The following is a 22,059-nucleotide window of genomic DNA, read 5'->3' on the forward strand; positions in this document are numbered from 1 at the left end:
GTTAAGTCACTAAGTAATGTCTGACTCTCTGCAACCCCATGGGCTGTATGTAGCATGCCAAGGCCCTCTGTACTCCACTATCTCCCTGAGTTTGCTCAAATTCATGTCCATTGAGTTGGTGATGCTATCCATCTCATCCTCTGTTGCCCTCTTCTCCTTTCTGCCCTCAGTCTTTCCTAGCATCAGGGTCTTTCCAGTGAGTCGGCAGTCCTTCGCATCATGAGGCCGTATTAAGTCATTTAAATAGCCTGTCAAAGAAGGTCAGATTTTTCTCTAAAATAGTTATGGAGAAGCACAACAGTAAGCAAACGTTTGGTTTTTACAGCTTTTTGAATTTCAGAATTGTAGATAAGGGAATGTGGACTAACAACGATGATACTAAAAATAACAATAGCAGCAATTATTTATATAAGGATTACTACATGTAACACAGTACCCTAGGCATTTAAACTTCATGAGGTAAGCATTAGGCAATCCAGCTTCAGGATTTGTGCTCTAGTTTACCCAAAGAAGTAAAAGGCACACTTTTCTGGGGCCATTCAGTATGGGCATGGAGATAGGATACATTTCATCAAACCTCAGGCATGTCATTCTGACACAACTTAATACAGTAACTACTGGTAAAAATCATGTCTTAGACTCAAAATTTACATCTTTACATTTAAAAATTTTACATTTTATGTGCTTTATGAAAGCAAAAAGAAATGTATGATGTTTTGCGATGAGGTCATTTCAAAACTGATGAGGAAAAAAAAAAAACTGATGAGAAATACCCAGAAGAGTTCCAGATGGCTGAAGTTTTTACTATATAACTTAAAAATTCTTACTCAATCCATAAAAACATTTCAGACTTGAAAATTTATACCTATATTTTAAATAATACTTCATCTAGAAAGCAGCTATATGAAAAATGCTTCCAAGTTAATGGTTTTTAATAATTTATTATACAAAATTTTGGCAAGAGTCCCCTGGACTGCAAGGAGATCCAACCAGTCCATCCTAAAGGAGATCAGTCCTGGGTGTTCATTGGAAGGACTGATGCTGAAGCTGAAAGTCCAATACTTTGGCCACCTCATGCGAAGAGCTGACTCATTGGAAAAGACCCTGATGCTGGGAGGGATTGGGGGCAGGAGGAGAAGGAGACGACAGAGAATGAGATGGATGGATGGCATCATCAACTCGATGCACATGACTTTGAGTGAACTCCGGGAGTTGGTGATGGACAGGGAGGCCTGGCGTGCTGTGATCCATGGGGTCACAAAGAGTCGGACACGACTGAGCAACTGAACTGAACTGAAGACCTTCCAGAAATATTCTAGACCAAAGAAAGGAAAGGGAAATAAAACGATGATACAACTGACCTGATACTGTGGCTTTTCCAGAGATGGGGTTTGGTGTGGACACCAGGGACGTGGCGCTGATGACAGAGGGGGCAGGAGCCTTGCAGGATCCCACGGCGGCCTGACTCATACACACTTGCTGCTGTCCAGAAGTTTTCATGACAGAACCCACAGTAGACGATGAACCAGGAGTTGTTCCTTCTGACTGCTAAACCACAGAACCAGAAATAATAAAAATTAAGAAGTAGTGTAACTTACTTACAACAGTGACTGCCATGTAGCACACCCAAAACATTAGCTAGTAGCTGTTATTAACTACCTATTCAATGTCATGCCGTGTAAAATAATTGCTTCTTTAGTTTGGTGGTTCCTACCCCATCACTTATGGGAAACAGATGGGGAAACAGTGGCAGACTTTATTTTTTTGGGCTCCAAAATCACTGCAGATGGTGATTGCAGCCATGAAATTAAAAGACGCTTGCTCCTTGGAAGAAAAGTTATGACCAACCTAGACAGCATATTCAAAAGCAGAGATGTTACTTTGCCAACAAAGGTCCATCTAGTCAAGGCTATGGTTTTTCCATTGGACATGTATGGACGTGAGAGTTGGACTGTGAAGAAAGCTGAGCGCCTAAGAATTGATGCTTTTGAACTGTGGTGTTGGAGGACTCTTGAGAGTCCCTTGGATTGCAAGGAGATCCAACTAGTCCATTCTGAAGGAGATCAGCCCTGGGATTTCTTTGGAGGAAATGATGCTAAAGCTGAAACTCTAGTACTTTGGCCACCTCATGCGAAGAGTTGACTCACTGGAAAAGACTCTGATGCTGGGAGGGATTGGGAGCAGGAGGTGAAGGGGACAACAGAGGATGAGATGGCTGGATGGCATCACTGACTCGATGGACGTGAGTCTGAGTGAACTCCGGGAGTTGGTGATGGACAGGGAGGCCTGGTGTGCTGTGATTCATGGGGTCGCAAAGAGTTGGACATGACTGAGAGACTGAACTGAAACTGAACTGATGTTTTCAGACTTCATGGGCCAGGACATTTTAAAAATTTCAAAATGAGGACGTATTATAGGATTACCATATTAAAAAATTCACCACCTATTCTATCACTTTATAAAATAAGGTCCGTCTAGTCAAGGCTATGGTTTTCCCAGTAGTCATGTATGGATGTGAGGGCTGAACTATAAAGAAAGCTGAGTGCTGAAGAATTGAGGCTTTTGAACTGTGGTGATGGAGAAGACTTTTGAGAGTCCCTTGGACTACAAGTAGATCAAACCAGTCAGTCCTAAAGGAAATCAATTCTGAATATTCATTGGAAGGACTGATGCTGAAGCTGAAACTCCAACACTTTGGCCACCTGATGCAAAGAACTGACTCATTGGAAAAGTCCCTGGTGCTGGGAAGGATTGAAGGCGGGAAAAGGGGACAACAGAGGATGAGATGGTTGGATGGCATCACCGACTCAATGGACATGAGTCTGAGTAAACTCCGGGAGTCTGTGATGGACAGGGAGGCCTGGTGTGCTGCAGTCCATGGGGTCATAAAGAGTCAGACACAACTGAGCGACTGAACTGACTGACTGATAAAATAGTATTTCAACTTATCACCCGCAATCGGACATAATCTCAGAATGTGAAAATGGAATAGTATGACTTTATTAAAAACTCACTGAAATATTTTAAAGTTTGTCATATTATTCAACAAACATCTACACAAAGCAGTGTTAAATATCAGGGTCCCGAGATAAAAGCCCTCAAGGAAAGGGTTACCAGACAGTGATGAAGGCTGCAGCAGGCAAGGGTACAAGGCAGAATGACAAGTGAGAAGGTTACTCCTTCAGCCTAGGGATGGGAGGGAGAGCACTGGGAGCGTTAGGGATATCTCAAAGACAGGAAAAGGGGGAGATAAGAGGGTCTTCCCTGGCAGGAGAGAGCATGCAGAAAGTCAGAGGGGTAAGAAAGAACATATATTCAAGGAACTGCAAAGTAGAGTGATATGAGTAGGCATGTGAGGTGAAGCAGTAGTTGCAAGAAGTGTGAAGCCTGGGAAGTGAGCACCTTGGAGTGTCAAGAGAATTCAAAAGGGAAACAGACTTTTCAACAAATGTTGCTGGCCAACTGGATATTTACAAACAGAAAAATAAAGTTTGGCCCCCTATCTCATACCGTATACAAAGACTAATTCAAAATGGACAAAGGGGTACATGCAAGGGCCCAAACTAGAAAACTCTTAGAAGAAAACAAAGGCTTATATTTTCTGACTTTGGATTAGGCAATGGTTTTTTACTAGCATAAACAAGCAATGAAAGAAAAACTGATAGGGGACTTCCCTGGTGGTGCAGTGGATAGGAATCCACCTGCCAATGCAGGGAACATGGGTTTGATCCCTGGTCCAGGAGGATTCTACATGCCACGAAGCAACTGAGCCGATGTCCCACAACTACTAAGCCTGCAAGCTGCACCTACTGAAGCCTGGGTGCTCTGGAGTCACACACCACAACTAGTGAGCCTGTGCACCTAGAGCCTGTGCTCTGCAACGAGTGAAACCACTGCAATGAGAAGCCTGCACACTGCAATAAAGAGTAGCCCCTGCTTGCCACAACTAGGGAGAGCCCATCCGCAGCAACCAACACCCAGTGCAAAGGATCTGCCTGTCAATGCAGGAGACATGGGTTCAATCCCTGATCCAGGAAGACGCTACATGCCACAAAACAACTAAACCTGTGAGCATGGCCACAACTCCTGAGCCCATGCACTAGAGCCCAGGACCCACAGCTACTGAGCCCGTGTGCCCTAGAACCCGCACTCCGTAACGAGAGGCCACAATGATGAGAAGCCCATGCGCCGAAACTAGAGCAACCCCCTGCTCTCCACAAGAGAAAAGCCTGCTCAGCAAAGACTCAGCACAGCCAAAAATAAATAATAAAAATTATTTTTTTTAAACTCTATTAAAAAGAAAATAGGTAAACAGGACTTCATCAAAGTTAGTTTTGTGATTCAAGAAAGTGAAAAGACAGATAAGAGAGGAGAAGATTTTTGCAAATCTGGTAAAAGACTTGTATCTAGAATATACAAAAATCTCCTACAACTCAATAAGAGAAAGAGAGTAAATAACCCAACCAAATAATGGGCAAAGGACCTGAACAGACATTTCTCCAAAGATAATATACAAATGGTCAGTAAGTATGTGAAAAGATGCACAATATCACTAGCCATCAGGGAAATGGAAATCAAAACCACAGTGAAATACCACTTCACACCCAACACAATCACTAAAACAAACAAAAGCTCCAAACAAAACAACAAGCATGGACAGAAACAATTATCAGCAAAGACTGGAAAAACTTTGAACCCTCATACATTGCTGGTGGGACTCTACAACAGTGCAGCTGCTTGGGAAACCAGTTTAGTAGTTCTTCAAAATGTTAAATGTAGTTACTATATCATCTAGCAATTCCTTCCTAAGTATAAAGACAAGATAAATGAAAACACAGGATTATATAAAAGGGCTACCCTCATGGCTCAGCCTGCAACATAAAACTTGTACACAAGTGTTCATGGCATCATTAATCATTATAATCAAAAGGGGAAAATAGCCCAAATATCCATCAACTGATGAATGGAGAAACAAAATGTGGTATATCCATAACACTGAATATTATTTGGCTACAAAAAGGAATAAGTACTAACACATGTTATAAAATTTATGAACCTTGAAATTATGCTAAGCAAAAGAAGCTGGTCACAAGTAGATTAGAAGCTGCCTAAGACTTGGGAGAAGGAGGCAGAAAATCGGAGTGACTACTACTGGGTACTAAGGTTCTTTTTGGAGTAATAAAAACAAAAAGTTCTAGAATTAGATAGTAGTGATGGTTATACAACCTTGAGAATAAAAACCACTGAACTGTATGCTTTAAAATGGTGAATTTTGTGGTATGTGAATATTTGAATTTTTTTTAAAAGAACAATTAGTCAGTGTGCCTGATAACTAGCTTATGTTTTGTGTTTTTTTTTTCTTTACTGATTTTATGCTTCATTATGATTTTCTACTATCATGCTACTTCTCACCTGTTGTGCAGGCCCATTTGCTGAGAGGGCTACAGCTGGGGAAGTGGCAGTTGTGATAACCCCTCCTGCAACTCTCAGCATTGTGGTTCCAGGCTTTGAGAGCTGGGATGTGGCTGGTACAGACTTCAAGGTGCTATCAGATATTTTCATTAGAGATGCCTGTCCCCCCGGGGCTGCCTGCAGAGACAAAACAGGTTGGAGTAATAACGTTACCCTGGTTAACAGGCACAATTCAATCTTTACCTACATATCCGGCCCCCCATAACACATCCCCAAAAAGGCCTTGCTAATCAAAACTATATGAAGTATTTATTTGTGTACTTTCCAACAAGCTCTCAAGTTTATGACGTTTTAATATAAACGTTCCTTTATCCCTGATGTAGACCAAGTAAATGAATGTATTTGCAAGTCACCGTTTGGCAGCTGTGCCTTCAAAAGTAGGAGACATTTGTTATTAAAAACCTGAGCCCAAAGTGCTCCTAAATGTAACACATAATGTTTAGACATGAAAATCTAATCAAGGGCTGGATTTAAATGGGTAATTTAATGGTGCTAGTATAGGCAGAGCATTTAGCATTTGAGACTCATTCAACAAATTACAGTTTTAGAGGTTTTGTCAGGTTTCAGCAAACTTTTTCTATAAAAGGCATGAGTAAGCATTTTCAGTTTTGCAGCTTGGTTAAATTATTGCATGGAGTCATGACTAGAATCCAGAAGAAGTAGCCGTGACATTAATCTATATTGGGGTCTCATGCAAATTAAAACCACAATGAGATATCACTTCATACTCACAAAAATGGCTACAATTTAAAAGAATGATGATACTCTGTGTTGTGAGGATGTACAGTAACTAGAACTCTCCCACATTACTCATGGGAGAATCAAATGGTACAACTACTTTGATAATGATAGATATAAAACTACACATCAGTTTTTTATACTTACCCTATGACCTAGCTATTCTACTATACAAATGATCTGTATAAGAATGCTCATAACAGTATCATTCATAAGTCAAAACCTGGAAATAACCCAAGCATCCATCAACAGGAGAGTAGAGTCAAGCAACAAAACATTACTCAAGAATAAAAAATCAAAAATCAATACACACATGGATAAATGTCAAAAACATTCTATTCAACAATAGAAGCTAAAAAAGTCTATAATTTTATTGATATGAAGCTCATGAACAGACAAAAGCTACTCAATGGTAACAGAAATAGAAAAATGGTTATATAAAAAAGTGGAATGAGAAATGAAGGTTATGTTTTAGAGTGATGGAAATGCTCTAACGTGTGACTGGGATAGGCTTGAAAGAGCACAGACATCCATTCAACTCACTGAGCAGTACACTGTGATGTACGCATTATTCTATGCAAATTATACCTTAATAAAAAGCAACAGCAAAGGTCTTAGCTGTGGCAGAACAAAAAAAGAAAGTCACTGCATTGGGTGCAACATGAGCAGATTAGAAGAAATTAGCTAAGATTTTAAAGAACTGCTTAAAGAATTCTGGAGCCTGATATCTGTTTAATATAGCAAAGAGCATCTGATCAAAGGGAATTCATCACTCAAGGAAACCAAATGCTGGTAATCTGAAAAGATCAACAAAACTGATAAACCTTCTAACTAGACTGATCAAGAAAAAAGAGAAGATATATAATTATCAAAGTCCAGAATGAAAAGGGGGACACATCACTAAATAGCCTAGAGACATTAAAAGGATAATTAGGGAAAATCATGAACTAGTTTGTTCCAAGAAATTCAACTACTTAGATGTAATAAAGGGCTTCTCTAATGGCTCCGACGATAAAGTATCTCCCTGCAATGCAGGAGACACAGGTTCAATCTCTGGGTTGGGAAGATCCCCTGGAGAAGGGAATGGCAACCCACTCCAGTATTTGTGCCTGGAGAATCCCATGGACAGAGAAGCCTGGCGGGCTACAGTCCATGGGGTCACAAAGAGTCGCACACAGCTGAGCAACTAATAAACACACAAACACACACACAGATGTAATAAACCAATTCATTTAAGGATATAAACTACCAAATCTCCTTAAGACTAAATAACCTGAACAGTCATATGTGTTAAATAAATTGGAACTGTAGATTAACACCTTCCCAATTAGAAAAGCTCCAGGCCACTACAGTTTCACTGGTATATTCTGAATAGTTAAGAAATAATACCAAGTTGATATAAATTCTTCTCTAAAAAGTGAAAGGGAAGGAGAAGTTTCCAACTCATTTTATGAGGTCAGCACTACGCTGATACCAAAATCAGACAGAAATTGCAATGAAAATTACTGACCAATATTCCCTGGGAAAATTCTAGACAAAATGTTACCAAATCAAATTCAACAATACTGTAAGAGAGTATTTGAAAATATCACAACCAAGTAGGTTTTATTCTAGGAATGCATGGTTGTTTTAACATTCGAAATATCGATGATTCACTTTATTAACAAATTAAAAAAAAAGAAAAACCACATGATCCTCTCAATAGACAGAGAAAAAGCATTTGACAAAAATCTGATGTGCTTTGAGAACTGCTGATCCACACACAGACATGAAAAGTGCATTATTTGTTAAAAATGGCGTCACACTGTCTATACCTTCTACACTTTGTTTCATCTGTAAGTTTTTGAAATTTAGCTGTAGATTCTCCTACAGATGATTATGATACCCCTCGCCCAGTCAAAATTCCCTGTCATTACTCTTCTGCCTATACTAAAGCAGCTATAGAAACATATACCAAGCTTCCTATAGCATTTACTTACAATATGGATAGTGTGGCTGATATAACCTATACTATTTAGAATCTCTGATACAAAGTCCCTGCAGAGAAATTTTTAGAACGAAGGGTCAAGAAAATCTGTTTCTTCTAAGAAAATATGATGTGGTTATTTTTCTTCCTCTCACAAGTAGGAGAATTTTACAACTGATCATCTTATTTAACTTTGGCAAATTTTATCAAATATACAAGATATTACTGTTTGCATATCTAAATAACTCTCTGGTCTCATCTTCTCATTCTACTTATATTTCCCCAAATCTTCATATTTTATTCTTATTATTCTATACTATTTTATCCCTTATTCTCTTAGGTAACTATAATTTCTCTGTAGAAAGAAACAAGCTGTAATATTTAAATAAATGCCATTAACTACCACATATTTGGTATGTGTGTGAATGTGCATTTACCTGGGTAAACAAAGTGGTTTTTTGTCCAGAGATGACTTTTAACGTCTGCTGTCCTTGTGCAGAGGATGTGCTGACTCCCAGTGTTCCTTGGACCACTGACCCCGTAGTCAGCTGTTTCCCAGATGTTTGCGGTGATGGCTGGCCAACTAAAAATGTGCCCTAAGTTACAAACAAAGACCTGATCAGTAATTTGTGAAGTTCAAATGACTTTAAATCACAAGGTCCCATATTATAAGCAACAATGCTCCCTTCATTTCTGCTACTCACAAAAACAAACAGAATAGCTCTCATCTCAGTGTCACTACCAACAGCTATCCCTGTTTCTCAAACTTTGCACTTGAGTTACACAGCAGGCTGTTGGAAGCTCAAGTTTTACAATCTAGTCCTCACAGCTGTATTACTAAGAACACCTGGAACCAAAATTCTTTTCCCTTACTTGGAGAGGAGCCAAGAAAGAGGGGAAAGAAAGGATTAGGGAAAGCAAGATGGTAGAAAGCTGTCCCTAACCTTGAATCCAATGTTAATTCCAAACCATAACTTGGTACTATCTGGTTACTCCCGTCTAAGAGAAAATTTTCAACTACACACTGATACTATTCCAAACCCATGAGAGGCAACAGCATAGCAAACATCTCTCAGGAAGACCTGGGTTTAAACCCAAACGCTACCAACTAGCTCAGCAGAGAGATCCTGGATAAGTTACTTAAGTCCTTCTGAATCTCTACTTGATTTTCTCTCAAAACATAGATAGCAAGCCCCAAATAACACAAATTTGTAACATGGCTAAAATGTTATTAATAGTACTGACCCCCTGATTCCAGAGCTGTAAAGGTAAATCCACTATAATTAAAGGCAGTCATTATAAATAACTAGGTGATTTAGAAGGTACCAGTGACAGATGACCATACCTGAGGGGTTTGCTTGAGGATGTAGGATGTGTACGTCAGATGCTGGGATATCCCTCCAGGGCCAGCAGGGTTCTGGGCTCCACCGGTTCCACCTGTTCCTCCACTGCTGCCACCGCCTCCCCCACCACTACTGCTGCCGCCACCGCTGCCGCCAGCTGAGCCAGACTGGAGGTCTGAAAATGCAACGAATGACAGCATAGTCATAAGAATACTAAAAGGAGCCGTAACAGAGAAAACAGATGAGCCCAGAGCAATGTTGTCACGAAGGCTGCATTCCTCCCCTTTCCTTCTTTCCTCCTTTTTTGGTGATACAGACGTCTGTGACAAGAGTGAGAATTTCCGGGTGCAGAAGATGGAAATATATTTACTTCTGACTGAATGGAGGTCAACTAGTTCAGCTCTGAGTACTGAAATGAAGAACTTCTCTTTGCAAGTGGGCTTAGCTGTGGTAGATTGAGTTGGATACATTTTCTAACCAAGTGTTTTTAATCAACACCTAATGTGCTCAGAGAAGAGCTCCCAAACTTTTTGGCATCTGATTCAATTTCAGTGAAACTGCTGGAATTTAGTGTAATTTTACAGTACTCTCTCTTTTCCATCTCACCCTGCTCTGGAAGACTTTCCTCATCTTTATAATGACTCCAGTCTATTTTGCTTTTCAAATTCCACTTTAAAGCCTTTGTACCCCTTTTTACTTTCTTTTTGGTGACATACAAAAACTAAACTCTAAGGAGCTCTCTGAATGAATTTTTGGAATACTTGCATTGTCTTCTTCTTACATAGCTAAATTTTTGATACATCACTGCTTAGGTATGAGGAAAAAACACCAGGGTGAGAGAGTGGAGATTACTCATTACAGTCAGTAAACAAAATCGTTGACTAGCTTCTGAAACTCAGTCCCCCAAAACCAAATTTCCCTGCCAAGTTTATGATGAATCTCTCTATCCAAAACTTTATTTCCCTTCTTGTACACTTTGACCTCAGTCCTGTGCTAACTGAACATTAATCAGCCAGAGTCAGAAGACTAAAACTGCCATTGTTAATAAAATCATTCATGTACTAACACTGTTGTTGCAAATAACATCACTGAAGTAAAAACTCAGTTTCTCCAGGGCAAGATGAGCGAACAGACCCCTGAGCCTTGGACCACCTGGCCAGAGAAACATAAACCAGAGACATGCTGACTCCCAAAACTATGACTAAGAAATGTTACGAGATGATGATTAACCCTGGCTTCTCTGTTCTTCCCCTTTAAAAACCCCAAACTCAAAGACCAAGCTGGAGTGGACCTGAGACTTGTTTCCCACTTGCTTGGTTGGTGCCCTGCAATAAACCCTTGCTCTGCTGCAAACTCCTCCTGTCAGAAACTGCCTTTCTGTACCATGGGCACACAAGCCCTTGCCTGGTTACAATCACACACTGCATTTTGGCAAGTGGCTAATTTCTAACGAACCTAACTGCTGTACCAATTATACTTCTGACTCAGACAGAAGTAATTCCTCTTACCCTTTCAACACCACCCAAACTGTTTTTTACTATATGTCAAAGCAAAAGTTTATAAACCATTTATATAAGTATAAACCATCTAATTTCTTTAGGGCTTTACATCTTATACACTAAAGTTGAGCCTGTATTTCTCTTGCCATTTCCCAAACTAGTAAATTTAAGATGCATATCTAAATAATGGCAAGCAGAGACACTTGATTCCAATCCTATTCCCATCCACTTCAAGATAAAAACAGGTGTTCAGCAATCTTCTCAGGTGTTACCAGTTTTTAGATACCCGACAGAAAGAACTCTTACTTCCAGCTTAGCCTTCTCCCCAGAACAGCTTCAACATCCTCACCTCTTCAGTGTATTTGTTCCTGATCCCAGACTCTTCAGTAGATAAATCCAAGAAAACAGTGTCACCTCCCAAGACTATGATTATTTTAAAAATCCATTGCTAGTTAAAATATTTGTATGGTTTAAATCCATGTGGGCAAATGCCACCATGTTACCACAAAGCTAACAAACTGCTTTCTGAAACAGGTAAGAACTGCCCCTCTGGTGGATGAGGTGAACATACTCAAAGACCCAAGAACCAAATGATTTAACGATGGACTCACTAGCATTGTTGGTAGCTCGCAGGATGGCTCCCTGAGGGATCAGCAGCAGTTTTCCTTTGCCCGAAGGGTTCTTACTGTTTGTTGTAAGGTAGAGTTTAGTGCCAGGAGGCAAGTTTGCCAAGTTGGCCAAATTAGTAGCTGGAAGCTGCAATGTTGCCATCACTAAAATGGTGAAGGAAATAAAGGGGAAAAAAAGAAAGAGGAAAAACAGTAAGTTAAGTTGGAACTAAAGGCAATGCTAGTCCTGAAATGGAAGCTAGAGAATGCTAGTTCTAAAATAAAATACTTATTCAAAAACGTTAATAAACATGGTGGGAATGTAAACTGATACAGCCACTATGGAAGACAGTTTGGAGATTCCTTAAAAAACTAGGAATAAATCTACCATATGACCGAGCAGTACCACTTCTAGGCATGTATCCTGAGGAAACGAAAATTGAAAAAGGCACGTGTACCCCAATGTTCACTGCAGTACTATTTACAAAGCTGGGACATGGAAGCAACTTTAGATGTCCATCAACAGATGAATGGATGAAGCAGCTGTGGTACATTTATACAACAGAATACTACTCAGCCATAAAAAGGAATGCATTTGAGTCAGTTCTAATGAGGTGGATGAACCTAGAAGTCAGTCAGAAAGAGAAAAAACATCATATACTAACACATATATGTGGAATCTTGAAGGATGGTACTGATGAACCTATGTGCAGGGCAGCAACGGAGATGCAGACATAGAGAACAGACTTGTTGACATGGGCGAGGCTGAGGAATGAGAGGGCAGCAAGCATGCAGAGAGAGCATGGAAGCAGCTACACTACAATATGTAGAACAGACAGCCAATGGAAATTTGCTGTATGACTGAGGGAACTCAAACCGGGCTCTGTAAAAACCTAGAGGGGTGGGAAAGGGTGGGAGGTGAGAGGGAGGTTCAAGAGGGAGGAACACATATACACTGAATGGCTAATTCATGTTGCTATACGGCAGAAACCAAACCAATACTGTAAAGCAATTGTCCTTCAATTAAAACAAAACAAAACAAAACTCTACAGTTTGCTTCCTAGATACACAATGCTTTAAAGGCTGATATTCTTAATTATCTTGCTAATTAAAAAATTTACATACTAGAAGAATCTGCTATAAACTATAAAGAAGTTTATATCTGTGTATAAATAGAGTGACCATATATCCTGGTTTGCCCAAAGCAGTTACAATTTATACCCATGTCCCAACTATAATTTGGGATTCCAAGGTGGCACTAGTGGTAAAGAACCCATCTGCCAATGCAGGAGATATAAGAGATTTGGGTTCAATCCCTGGGTCAGAAGATCCCCTGAAGGAAGGCCTGGCAACCAACTCCAGTATTCTTGCCTGGAGAAGCCCATGGACAAAGGAGCCTGGCAGGCTATGGTCCATAGGGTCACAAAGAGTTGGACACAACTCAAGCAACTTAGCATACAGCACCCACTATAAATATTAATAGTGACTCAACTCTCAAAAGCACTATGGTTTAGACAATTAATGAAATAATCACATTTCAAATGTGAAATAACATTTCCTTCGCATTTGTTTAAAGCCCCTTTATGGTCAATTTCTAGTAACGATGAATTTACTGATTTGAAACAAGACTTCTAGTCTCCCTCACTTCCTAAGAACTAATAAAAAACGCTATAGTCAACTACTGACACATATACTATGAAATTATAAGTCATCTTTTAAAAGTCTCACCTATGTCAAATAGCTTTCACTTACCACTTAGAATTTCCTTCTCAGTGCACATGGCTGTAAAACCTCTGAACATAAAAACTTTCTGCAGTTACTTTGCATTAGAATCTCCACCAAACAAACCCGACAGAACCACCTGAGCAGCCTCAGGGCAAGGACGCTCACTCCTCCTCCTGCCTGCGAGAGTATTCTCATTACCACTTCACTGTGCAAAGCTTTGGGAGGCAGAACCCTGGAAGCTGCCCCAAATAACCAGGAACTGATACTGAACTGAAGGCCATCTCTCTCCGTTATGACCAGAACTAATCTCATCTTAAATCACTGTGCATAGCAACAGTGGCTTTTAAACCAAATCTTAGCAACATCAGAACCGCAAACCTCTCTACCACGCACACCCAGAGCCTGTCCCCACGGGGCTCAAGGTCCCTGATCTGAACTCATCCCCTCATCCTTTCTTCCTTCACTTTCTTACTATGCCCCCAACCCCAGGAATTCATGCTATGATCCTTACACCTTCTAGAACCTTAGTCTCCTTGAACATTATTCTTTTTGTGGTAATTAAAACTGTCAGTCCTCTGAAGATAAGACATCCACAGGAATCCCCTAGCTATTTTCTGTTTTACCTCAATATCCAAGGTGTAGGGCCAGGAGGGAGAAGGCAATGTCACCCCACTCCAGTACTCTTGCCTGGAAAATCCCATGGATGGAGGACCCTGGTAGGCTGTAGTCCATGGGGTCGCTAAGAGTCAGGCACGACTGAGCAACTTCACTTTCACTTTTCACTTTCATGCATTGGAGAAGGAAATGGCAACCCATTCCAGTGTTCTTGCCTGGAGAATCCCAGGGACGGGGGAGCCTGGTGGGCTGCCGTTTATGGGGTCGCACAGAGTCGGAAACGACTGAAGTGACTTAGCAGCAGGAGAGGAACATTTCTGCTCTGCAGTATGGCTTTTAAACCATTATCACCGCTCACTCCAGGGGAGGAGAAAGAGCCCTGCCTCCTTTGAGGCTCCTACTGAGCTATATCTCCTTCTCTTTTCTGCTCTCATTTCCTGAACTCTCAAGTTACTTCCCCTCATTTGCTGAAGGCAGACTCCTGACTCAAAACTACTGTGCTCTATGCTAAAGATAATCATTCTCAGTGACAGCACTGTAGAAGACTTATTTAATTCTCTGCCTTCTCGGGTGCTATATCTTCCAAAGATCACTTCTCTGGGCCATCTCGAACATTCATTTTTCTTTTTAAATTTATTTATGTTTAATTGAAGGATAATTGCTTCATAGTCTTGTGCCGGCTTCTACCAAACATCAACATGAATCAGCCATAGGTCAAACACTAATTTTTAATGCCACAAATGAACTCTGTCATCAGCAACAATCCGTCACCTCTGAAATCTTCATTTTGGACATTCACTACCCTTCTATCCTCCCAACTCACAGCAACAACTCTTTAGCCTCATCAAAAATTAGTACATATCAAATGCCTTAAGTATATTTCTTCCTGCCCTCACAGAAATAACACATCAAGGACTAAAACATTCAGAGTGTTTCAACTTTTATTTAGTAGAGAATGCCTTAGTCAAGTATCGCCAAATGCTGCTGGTAAATGAACATACCAAGATCTTATATCTGAAATAGAACCCAAAGCGGAAATGAGGACAAATGAGTATTCTTCTTCAGACTTGAAAGCAGTATCAAGAAATATACTCTATTTCAACTGTTCTTTATCTCCCTCTCACACACACATCTTAAAGCAGAAGCATTAGTAGATCTCTATGTAAAATGTTACATGAAAAAGATTAACATGTCTTTATAAAACTCCTTACAACTTCAACCTACTAAGTTATCCTAGAGAGAACCAAATAGCAAATTAAATCACTAGCACAGAGGATTTTGGAAGGGGCTGTTGCAGAAAGGGATCTCAATTAGTATCAGTACCTGAACCCTGGGATCCACTCTTCTGAGGGCCAGCAGCAGTGACCTGAGCCTTGGTTAAGGTCTGCACCGGCTGAGCGACAATGGTTCCTCCACCTCCACTCACAATTGCCTTGGCAACTCCTTGGGTCACAACTTGCTTTGGACCAACTGCTTTGGCGACAGATGAGCTAGCCTTGGCTACAAGGATCTGACCACCACTGATTGCCACTGCCTGCTTCACTGTTGAAGGCAGAGTAGACCCAACTGGCACCCCAACAACCTGTTCAAAACAGAGAAAAATCCAGCAGTGCTTCTTCTCATAGTCCTTCAAGGTTTTAAAACAGTACAGTCACTCTGTTTCAGCAAAGAACAAAGGAAACTCCTAGACACAACACATATACTGTCAAATTCAGTTGTCTAGGAATGGTATCTATGATGTGAACAGTAGTATTTCTCACAATCTGGATGTTATTATAATAAAGTATTACAGCTTTTGTCCTAACCCCAGCTACTATCTATAACTTACTTTAATTATAAAAAGTAGTATATGTTAAAAAAATACTTAGGACAAACAGAAATGAAAAAATAAAACTCTACTCACCTTGAAATAATCTCCTAATTATTTACTTCTGATTCTTTTTAATGTACATTTTGAAAACAAAGATTAGGATATATATAGTTTTATAATTTTTAAATTTAACATAATGTTACAGGGATTTCTAATGCTATTGTTTTTCAAAAACATTTTTAGGTGACCAAAAAATAATGTATTAGAATAGATATATCATAATCTAAGTAAATGTTTCACTGCTGTGTCACTATTTAGGTAACTTAACATTACGAAAACTGCAATAAACATTCTCATATATAAACTATAAATTCCACTATATACTTTTAAATATCACCTCTTCATTAATTCCTTCTGTGCTTTCTCTGTCTGAAGCAATTATTTCTTCATCATTAGAACATCTAACAATTAGTGTCATTCATTATATGGTATAACATGTGACACCTCTTCCAACTGATTTTTAAGAAAAGTTATCTTTTTCTATACCCTCTAATCTTTTCTTTCCTTAAAGGTAGACATTCAGTTAAAAAAGAAAAAATGTAAGCTAGAAAAACATTTAATTCAATTTTTTTAAAAAAGGTTCCAGCACCAAACAATGAAAATTAGAAATACATTGTCCTGAAAAGACTATAAACTCTTTCAAGTAAGAAAATACTTTGGAGCTCTTTTAAAGCAAGGTCAATAGTAGGATTTTCAATTAGAAGGAACAACTTAATTAATGGAAAACTGGGGCAGTGTTTCCCACTCCCCAATTATTTATTTTATAAAGAACTCACCAGAAACTAGATAAAAAGACTATAAGGTTATAAGAACAGCAAAAGATCTAACTTCTAAAAACAAAAAAGATAAAGAAGAAAGTACTTTTCAACCATCAGACTGGAGGGGAAAGTTTTAAAGCCTGATGATACCAAGAACTAGCTAGAGGATATGGGGAGACAGGAACTTTTGTTCACTGCTGGTAGAAAGATAAATTTGTCCAGCCACTCCAGAGGGTACTGGGATAGCTACTAAAACTGAAAATTCACCCTATTAAAGCAGTTCTCCTTTTAGGAATATATCCCAGCTGAACCCCAATATCTATTCTCTGCTTCTCTCTCACAGTAGTACAGTCTCCGATTTCCAGGCACGGTCATGACCACACAAAATGCTATTTTCCAGCTCCTTCACACCCAGGTGTGACATCTCCTTTCTGGCTAAAGGGATAGGAACAGAAGTGGTGTGTGCGACTCTTCAGTTCTGCTCTCCCTAAAACCCCTTCCCCTTCCCTCTTCCTGCTGACCAGAAACGTGACTTGGTGGCATGAGGTGAAGGGGCCACAGGACGAAAACCAAATGCTGAAAATGACAGAGAGACATGATGGAGTCTACATTCTTGAGGACTGCGGGACCAGCACACCAGAACTGCCTACTGGTCTCTTATGTGTGAGAGAAATAATCTTATTTAAGCTTCTGGTTTGGGAATTTCTGTTCTAGTAGTTGAACTTTTTTCCTAAGACGTCTGTCTTACATTTCCAAAATATATCACACTTAATAATCCATTGACTAAGCTAAATTACATATATTTCATGTTCCTAAATTAACAAAGAAAACAAAGATCTAAAAGGAAAATAATATATGCAAATGATATCACTTACATGTGGAATATAAAAAATACAACTAGTGAATATAACAAAAAAGTAGACTCAAAAAAGAAGTAGAAGGAACTAGCAGTTACCAGTGGGGAAATGGAAGGAAGGAAGGCCAGTACAGGGATAGAGGATTAAGACGTACAAACTATTAGGTATAAAATAAGCTACAAGGGTATACTGTACAACACAGGGAATACAGTCAATATTTTATAAGTATAAATAGAGTATAACATTTAAAAATTGTTAATCACTACACTGTACACAGGTAACATGTAGTACTGTACACAAACTATATTTCAATGTAAAAAAAAGGAAAATAACACATACATGCACTTATTTTTTCTCCCCAATCCCATGCATCTGGCTTGCTTTTCTCTCCTTGTGCCAGCCTCTATCCTCACACTCAACTGCTTCAAAATGTCCAGAATATGATGTACCTAATCTCTCCAAAAGCCAAATAAAACATCACCATGTTGGCCACAGGAGGACAGTTGTTATTAGAAGAGCCTGCACATTAAGAACAAACCACTCACAAGATGAACTTCCCTTTCTTTATTCTCATACACTGAGAATGAGGAAGCCTGGCATTCTACTGGGGAAAGCCCTATGCAGGGTTTACGTCTATGACACCACAGCTAAGTCTCTTACGTAGGACACTGTAACCCCAAACTAGCTTAAAAACAGAAAAACAACAACCACCACCACAACATTTGGGCCTAGGGCCTGAAATCACTTACCAAATGTTCTCTTCTTCCCCTCCCACAACACTTGTCTCTGCTTTCCATGTTTCCTTCTATCAACAGTTTCACAAAGCAGTTTCACTTTTGTTCTGTACTGTTATAAACACTTAACTCTGATTCATGCTTTGATTCGGTGTTTTATTCCTGCCCTCCCTGTGCACTGTATAGACCTCTGCAAGTCAGAAACTAGCAACCTGAAGCTGAGGATTCATATATGTGACTTTCCCTCCAGACAATGAAAAATATAGCCACTTACGATTCGGTGCTCAATGATAGCAACTATTCCATGGTACTCACACACTGATATCTCACATAACATTATATGCCATCACTGATTTAGCACCTGCTCTGTGTTAGGTACTCGATATACAATGATCTCTAATTCTCCTACAGCACTGAAAGGCAAAGAAAGGGCAATGTTCCCTTTTATTAGATGAAAAAACAAGGTTCAGAGAGATGAATCTGCCCAGTTCACACAGGTAATAAGTGGCTGAGATCTAAGTGTGTAACAATCTCTAATTACAAAGCTCATGCTGTTTTAACTAAACCACACTGCTCCCTTCTCATGTGAACCACCAACTCCTTAGCTGTCTCTTTCATGTCAAAAGCAGCACCTCAATCCCTATAAAAAAACTAAGCTGTTGCCAAAGCTGTGTGGAAGTTAAGGGTACCATTCTGTTCACCCTTCTATTTTCTGGCTTGCTTTCTCTCATTGCACCTCAGCAATAAGAGGGACAGCCTGTATGTGCACACAGCTCCTTATCTTGAGTCTAAAGCAGGTACTAAATTTCTGGAATAGATGTCTTTTCTCATGTTCTGCTTCTCTGCAATTTTTTTCACACTTCTGTGGCTTTTCTTATCAGGTGCCTTTACATTTTATTCAAGGCATGGTTTCATTCAAGCACAAACCCATCATCCACTTTCTCTTGGTCCTACCTTGCCATTAGGTAGGTGGGAATGTGACAAGAAAGCCAATATTACTGGGTGAACAGATTTGCAAAATGCAAAAGTAACAAAAAGTGGAAACTTCTCAGAGTTTCTGAGGACGAAGTGCAATGTTATAATGATTCAAAACCCAAACCAGAAATACCATGTATTTCTAGGTGAACCAAAATAGATTTTAAACAACATATAGGACATGTCTACATGTCTGAGTACGAAGACCAGATGACAGTAACTGATTCACAAAAGGAATCTGGACAAAATGCTGATCCCTGAAGCCAAAACAACGGAAGAAGCATCAGGAAGTAGCTGGGGGTTGCCTGTTTTAGTGATTCTGCCTATGGAAACCCCCAAATCAGATTTGATGCTGTAGCTCTATGGTTCCTAAATTTGCCTGATCATATGAGTCAACAGGAGAGCTTTTTAAAAATCCAAACTCCCAGGGCCCCAGAGAAGTTCTGATCAGTAAGTCTGAGACGGGGGCCTCAGTATCTATACATTCTTAATCATCAGTTGAATCTTATAAGCAGGTAAGTCTGGCAAAGTAGTTAATGAACTCTTACAGATTTTAGAACCAACTATAACACTATGAATTTTTAACTCAATCTACATGCAGCTATCTAGACTAACCAAAATATCTAAAACCTTTCTCTATTTTAAAGTTGAAAAGCAAGCACTTCACATAATACTTGTAACAGCTTTAGGATATATCTGCCCTAAATTAAGTGAAATAATTTTAACTCTGGATGTTCTAAAAGCATGCTGAATGGCCCCAAATTTTAACAGGTCCAGAATGGGGAGTTTTGGAGTCACTAGACCTGGGTTCTAATTCTCTGTCACTTATTATAATAGCTGTATGCTCTTAAGGGAGTTGCTTAACCTCTCAGAGCCACAACTTCCTCATTTGTAGAACAGTGGTCAAAATAACCACCTTGCAAGGTTGTCTGAGGATTAAGACAATACATGAATAACAGCAGGATAAACTCTGACAGTCCTAAGCACCACGGATACAGGGAAACATGTATCTCTGCTTTACAATTCTCCCAATATGTAAATTCCCCAAACCTCCAGATAACAAAGAAAATAAACTCTCTAAGGAGCCAGGAATCACTCAACAGATCACACAGCCAGGACATCAGAGGTACAAACTATAGCACTCTTCTATCAGAAATAAACAAGTAAACAGTAAACCTCGATCCTTTCCATTACCCACTTTAGACCTGAATTAAGTAGACAGTTGTGTCCAAGACGTCAAGTGCCTTTACTGCCAGAGAAATAACACAGTGTCCCTTCACCTCTTGGACTGTCCCCGGCCCCTCTACAAAATATGTTCCTGCTCTTGTCAATGACTATGGCAAGAACAGGTAGATTTAACATAGACTTTAGTCCATAAGCTTTCCCAGGATCATCAATGATGCTCTCACCCTGAATCCTTGCACCACTTGGCCATGACTCAGGCAAACAACGTTCACTGACAGGTTGACTTCTCCACCCTTACCCAACACAAACCTTGGAGGGCTGAATCTTTGGTGACTGGGCCGTCCCTTCTCCAGTAGTTAGAACCTGTTTTTGAGGGGACACAGCTATCATGTGACCCCCTTTCACAGTCACATACTGAGGGAGTGGTGACTGGCTGGCAGCTCCTGTTGTGGGTACATGAGAGGCTTCACCAGGTTCTTGTTTGATGATTACCTTGCAACAAACATGATAATGATACTGAATAAACAGTCCATGAACAATGCTACTAATATTTGAATTTATTCTGTCTGCAGGAGTTAAGCCTGGTCTGTAAAAAATGACTCCGCTAGATGGTAAAAATACTGCTTAAATATAGCCTTAAATCAGCATGCATGCATGCTCAGTAGTATCCAACTCTTTGCAACCCCAAGGATGGTAGCCCACCAGGCTTCTCTGTCCATGGGATTTCTCAGGCAAGGATACTGGAGTGGGTTGTCATTTCCTTCTCCAGAGGATCTCCCTGACTCAGAGACTGAAGCCACATCTCTCGTGGCTCCTGCACTGGCAGGTATTCTTTTACCACTGAGCCACCTGGGAAGCCTAATACACCCCATAATAGCTATTAAAGGGACCAAAAGGAGGGTGCGGACTTGAGCCTTGCAAACCAATCTGGTCATTTGTTTTAGGCACTGGTGGCAAAATGGCACTAAGGAGAAATGCACTGTTGATGCTCGCTGAAGTTCCCATCTTTCTGAACTCCAGGGGAAGCCCTGTCAACAACACTAAACAAATGGAAGCACGTCTAGGATCCAGTCTTACAGATGAAACACACTAAAAAAAGTTTTATGTTGTGGGGTGGTAGCATCAATCAACTCCAACGTGCTACAAAAAAGATTCTATAACAAGAACTTAGCAATTTGTGGGATAATCCCCTCAGCAATACTTACTTTTGTGAAAGCTCCAAGTCCTCCAGTTATAGGTTTGGGGCTTTGAACTTTAGGGTGACTCCCAATTGGGCAAAGAGGTGGCATAGATGCAAACAAAGAATCCTCCTGCTGTGTTTGTAAAAATATGTATTGTACAATTAGGATAAAGTCAGTGATTTCAGACACTCTAGTCACTTACATTTAATACAAGCCTGTGACATTCTCCAGCAACATACACCAAAAAGCAAAACAAAAACCCAAAACTCTTTAGGGTCTTCCAAGTCCACCTGCATTTTAATTATTGCTTTTGAGGCTGATTCAAAGTAAGGCTATAACTTGGCAAGAACCCACTCATATGTGCCCACTATAAGCTGCAAAGACTCCTATCATACAATCTCTAATGTCTGGTTGACTCACTGGTTTCATGTCCAGTCCCCTGCCAGATGCTACTGAAGGACAGGTACTATATTCTATTTCCTTTTCTATCCCTAGAGTCTAGGCACTGAATAAAAAATGAACGTAACAGGTAG

The 22,059-nt window shown here is 39.9% G+C and overlaps 1 protein-coding gene across 6 annotated transcripts in view; it reads right to left on the reverse strand.

The window, feature by feature from the left end:
- Positions 1-22,059, reverse strand: part of YEATS2 (YEATS domain containing 2) — a 106,964-nt gene that overhangs the window by 22,401 nt on the left and 62,504 nt on the right. For 5 of the 6 annotated variants that reach the window (XR_001917993.1, XM_018047375.1, XM_018047382.1 and 2 more), the window contains 8 exons: positions 21,551-21,658; positions 20,655-20,837; positions 15,290-15,548; positions 11,630-11,791; positions 9,522-9,694; positions 8,614-8,772; positions 5,413-5,589; positions 1,362-1,548 (listed from right to left, as the gene is read on the reverse strand). Coding sequence is in view for 5 of the 6 variants with exons in the window: in XM_018047375.1 (XP_017902864.1) it covers positions 1,362-1,548; positions 5,413-5,589; positions 8,614-8,772; positions 9,522-9,694; positions 11,630-11,791; positions 15,290-15,548; positions 20,655-20,837; positions 21,551-21,658 (1,408 nt within the window). In the remaining variant the exon portion in view is untranslated. The remainder of the gene's footprint in view (positions 1-1,361; positions 1,549-5,412; positions 5,590-8,613; positions 8,773-9,521; positions 9,695-11,629; positions 11,792-15,289; positions 15,549-20,654; positions 20,838-21,550; positions 21,659-22,059) is intronic. The other variant, XM_018047388.1, reaches the window with a different exon arrangement.

This window comes from Capra hircus, chromosome 1 (genome assembly GCF_001704415.2).
Source record: "Capra hircus breed San Clemente chromosome 1, ASM170441v1, whole genome shotgun sequence".
Lineage (NCBI taxonomy): Eukaryota > Metazoa > Chordata > Mammalia > Artiodactyla > Bovidae > Capra > Capra hircus.